The following is a 4145-nucleotide window of genomic DNA, read 5'->3' as shown; positions in this document are numbered from 1 at the left end:
CCCCCGGACCACGGCCCGGCCCGGCCTGGACCGCCGGTCCCGGTCCTGTCTGGCCTTACCTTGAGTGCCAGGTGATGGACGCGGCCCAGACCGGGCTCAGCCAGCAACTGCAGAAGCCCCAGCATCGGCAGCAGCCGGAAGCCAGCGGCCAGCCGAGGACGGTGAGAGCCCGAAGGGCCGAGAGGCACCGGGGCGGCCATGTTTGTTCCAGCATCACCAGCTGCTTCCTCTCCCGCCCATTTCCGGGGTTAAACAACAGCATCCGCCGGAAGTGGCGTGAGGGGGCGTGGCCGTGGCTACGGGGGCGCGGTGAGGTGTTCCTCCCGCGCACCGCGGGGTCCGGGCGGGGCACCCTGGTGCTGGCCGCCCGCTCGCTCCGCGCGGACTTTGGTTGAGCCAGGCGAAGGACGCCCAGTGGAGAGGCCCCGGTCGGTGTCCGTCCCCACGGTGGCCGAGCGGGCCCATCCGGAGCCTCACCCGCCGCGCGCTGAGCCCCGAGAGCGGCCCTGGCGCGCGGGGCCTGCACCGAGGCCCGGGCACTGTGGACTTGTCGTAGGTTCCCTCGGTGTTTCGTTTTGCTTTAGTTTTTTATCCCCCGAGGCCCTTCTCACTCAGATCTCGGGCGAAGTAGTTAACAGTAGTAGGATTTTTGAGACCTTTTGTGGCATTTAGTGGAGGAGGTAGGCGTCCATTCTCCCATTTCACAGGTAAGGCAGCTGAGGCCCTGAGGAAATAAGTCCTTCGCTCCCGGCTGAGCGGGGAACCACGTGGAAACCTTTAAACCACTGTGTCACATTGCCTCCTGCTATTCATCCCACCAGCACAGAACTGAATCTTAATGTATTTTGTTATGTTCCAATAATGGGGCTTGAAATCAGGACCTTACAGTCTTGCTTGGCTTTTTCACTCAAGGCAGGCGCTCTGCTACTTGAGCCCACACCTTCACTTCCACCTTTTTGCTGGTTAATTGGAGATGTGAATCTCATGGAATCGTTCTGCCCAGGTGGCTTTGAACCAGTATCCTGAGATCTCAGCCGCCTGAGATCTGAGGTCCTAGGATTTACAGGTGTGAGCCACTAAATGTTGTTTCTGAATATTTTGTTTTCATTCTGTGTGGAACCTCTTCTGCTAGACATAGAACTTACTATGACCTCTTGAATGGAAAAATTCAGTAGAAGACACCTTCCCTCCCCCCATTCTTTATCAAAGAGTCATAGAAGAATATGGTTATTAAAATTGCCAAATAGATTAGCCAGGCTTATTTAGTTTTTAGATTCTTGGTTTTGGCTCTCCACACAAGTAATTTATATTTTCAAGCAAAAGAAAAGAAAGTAAAAGACACCAGGAATCCCAGAACCAAGTGATTACCAGTATACTAATAAGTTTCCTGCAGAATCAGACTCAAACTTTTTTTTTTCATTAGAACCTGGAACTGAAATTAATATGATCTGTTTTAATGGCATGAAAGTATTATTACTCAGGTTAAAAAATTCCACTGGGAAAGTACAGAATGGGATGTCCCCTCTCCCCCCAGGGAGAGTCCAAGGTGTTTTTACTCACATGCCACCTTAATAGTGCTGTTAAATTTATGATTAAAAAAAAAAAGCAGTAAGATTACTCCCACACGCTCAGCAGAGCCAAAGTAGGACACTGAGGTGGGGCCAGAAAGATTGTAGTTTATCTTAAAATGCCTTCCATGATCAGCACTGATTACTACTTGGCAACTAACCTCTTTCTTCCCTAACCTATCTTGGGACATCTGTTTTAAATATGAACTCTTACATGTTTGAACAGAACATTGTCATTTGATCCTTCTACCCCTTTTACAGGTGGAGAAACTGAGAGTGAGAAACTTTAGAATTATCCTAGGAAGATAATAGTTTTATTTACTAAACGATTAAATTTGCCCAGCATACTGTGACGTATACATGATCTCATTTTAACTTTTAGAAATAAGACCTCTATTTTATACAACATTATGTGGTTATTAACTTGTTTTCAAAGACCTTTTTCCATGTGTGTCTTTGCTGGGTTTCTGCTGGGGGCTGAGCCTACCACTTCCATTTTCGCTGATCTGTCTAAATGGTCTCCTAGTGGTACTCCTTGGTGACCGCTGCTACAGGAGGCCATGGATGCGTCTTCTTTGTTCTAAGCATTTAGTGTCTTATTTTTTCTGACCGTGGCCTTCTGTGTACACACATATCCTATATTCCTCTTTTTTTTTTCCCCTTCCCTTTACCATCTTTATTTTTTTGTGTATGTGTGTACCAGTGCCGAGGCTTAAACTCAGGGCTGTACCTTAACTTTCTTTGCTCAAGGCTAGTTCTCTACCACTTGAGCTACCACTCCACTTCTGGCTTTTCGGTGGTTATTTGGAGATAAATGTCTGATGGGCTTTCCTGCCTGGCTGCTTTGAACCTTGATCCTCCTATCCTAGCCTCTTGATAGCTAAGATTACAGGTGTGAGCCACCTGCATCCAGCTAATATGGAATACTTTTTAAACAGTTAAAGTTCAGAGAAAACTGTTCTTTTGGCAACTCTACTTAAGCATGTGATCTCAGAATTTCAAGAAAAGTTTTTGTATAATTATACTGTACAGTAACTGAAATAGATGGTTGATGGGCACCTTTAACTGCGAAAACAAAGACATGTTCTGAGCCTTTGAGGTTTTCTCCTACCAAGTGTATTGTATTTTTCTATTTTCTCCATTTGTGGCTGAATGTATTGATAGAATATAGCATTATTGATAATATTTGGTCTAGGCCAAATATTTGCAAAAGTCTTTTAAGCAACAAATAGGTATTCTTTAGGGTTTTTTTTTCTTTCAATTTTTATTGTTATTATAAAGGTGATGTACAAGCCGGGCGTGGTGGCTCATGCTTATAATCTACTCAGGAGGCTGAGATCTGAGGATCCTGGTTCAAAGCCAGCCTGTGCAGAAAATTCGTGAGATTCTTATCTCCAATTAGCCACCAGAAAACAGAACTGGCGCTGTGGCTCAAGTGGTAGAGCGCTAACCTTGAGTTAAAGAGCTGAGGGACGGTGCCCAAGCCCAGAGTTCAAGCCCCACAATTGACAAAAAGAAAGAAAGAAAAAGAAAGAAAGAAAAGAAAGAAAGGAAGGAAGGAAGGTAGGAAGGTGATGTACCGAGGGGGTATAGTTACATAAATAGTTAAAAAGTACCTTTCTTTTTAAATTTTTTTTCTTGTCAGTTGTAGAGCTTGAACTCAGGGGCCTGAGCACTGTCCCTCAGTTTTTGCATTCAAAGCTAGTACTCTACCACTTTGAGTCACAACGTCACTTCCAGTTTTCTGGTAGTTAATTGGAGATAATAAAAAGTCTCACAGACTTTCCTGCCCCACTGGCTTTGAACCATGATCCTCAGATCTCAGCTTCCTAAATCTCTAGGATTACAGATGTGAGCCACTGGCACCTGGCAAGAGTACATTTCTTTTCATTGCTCTCAAGTTTTTCCTCCTATCCCTACCCATAAATTGCATAGATAATTTTCAACACTTTTTGGGGGTGGCATGGGGGGTGGGTCATGGGGCTTGAACTCCAGGCCTGGGCACTGTCCCTTAGCTCTTCAGCTAGTGCTCTACCATGTGAGCCACAGCGCCACTTCCGTTTTCCAAGTGGTTTATTGGAGATAAGAGTCTCAGGACTGGGGCTGGGAAGGTGGCTCAGTGGTAGAGCGCTTGCCTTGTATGCATGAAGCCCTGGGTTTGATTCCTCAGCACCACATAAGCAGAAAAAGCTGGAAATGGTGCTGTGGCTCAAGTGGTAGAGCGCTAGCCTTGAGCTGAAGAGCTGAGGGACAGCGCCCAGGCCCAGAGTTCAGGCCCCACGACCGGACCCAAAAAAAAAAGTCTCAGGACTTTGCTGCCCCAGCTGGCTTTGAACCTTAATCCTCAGATCTCAGCCTCCTGAGTAGCTAGGATTGCAGGCGTGAGCCACCAGTGCCCAGTTCATTTTCATTCTTGACTTGAAGCACACCATCTCTTCCAGGAGAATGGGTGGTTGTTTTTTTTTTCAAACATTTAGCATTTTTTGGTTTTGGTCATGGGGCTTGAACTCAGGGCCCAGGCACTGACCCTGAGCTCAAGGCTAGCACTCTACCACTATGAGCTACAGCACCACCTGG

At 46.5% G+C, this 4145-nt stretch overlaps 1 protein-coding gene across 1 annotated transcript in view; it reads right to left on the bottom strand.

The window, feature by feature from the left end:
* Window positions 1-209, bottom strand: part of Gpr107 (G protein-coupled receptor 107) — a 59461-nt gene extending 59252 nt beyond the window's left edge. Inside the window, exon 1 of the mRNA XM_013021282.1 lies at window positions 60-209. Coding sequence (XP_012876736.1) covers window positions 60-200 — 141 coding nt within the window. The 5' untranslated portion in view covers window positions 201-209. The remainder of the gene's footprint in view (window positions 1-59) is intronic.
* Between the last annotated feature and the right edge of the window lie 3936 nt (window positions 210-4145).

The sequence above is a fragment of the Dipodomys ordii genome, unplaced genomic scaffold, assembly GCF_000151885.1.
Source record: "Dipodomys ordii isolate 6190 unplaced genomic scaffold, Dord_2.0 Scaffold55, whole genome shotgun sequence".
Lineage (NCBI taxonomy): Eukaryota > Metazoa > Chordata > Mammalia > Rodentia > Heteromyidae > Dipodomys > Dipodomys ordii.
This window is presented reverse-complemented; position numbering and strand designations above follow the sequence as displayed.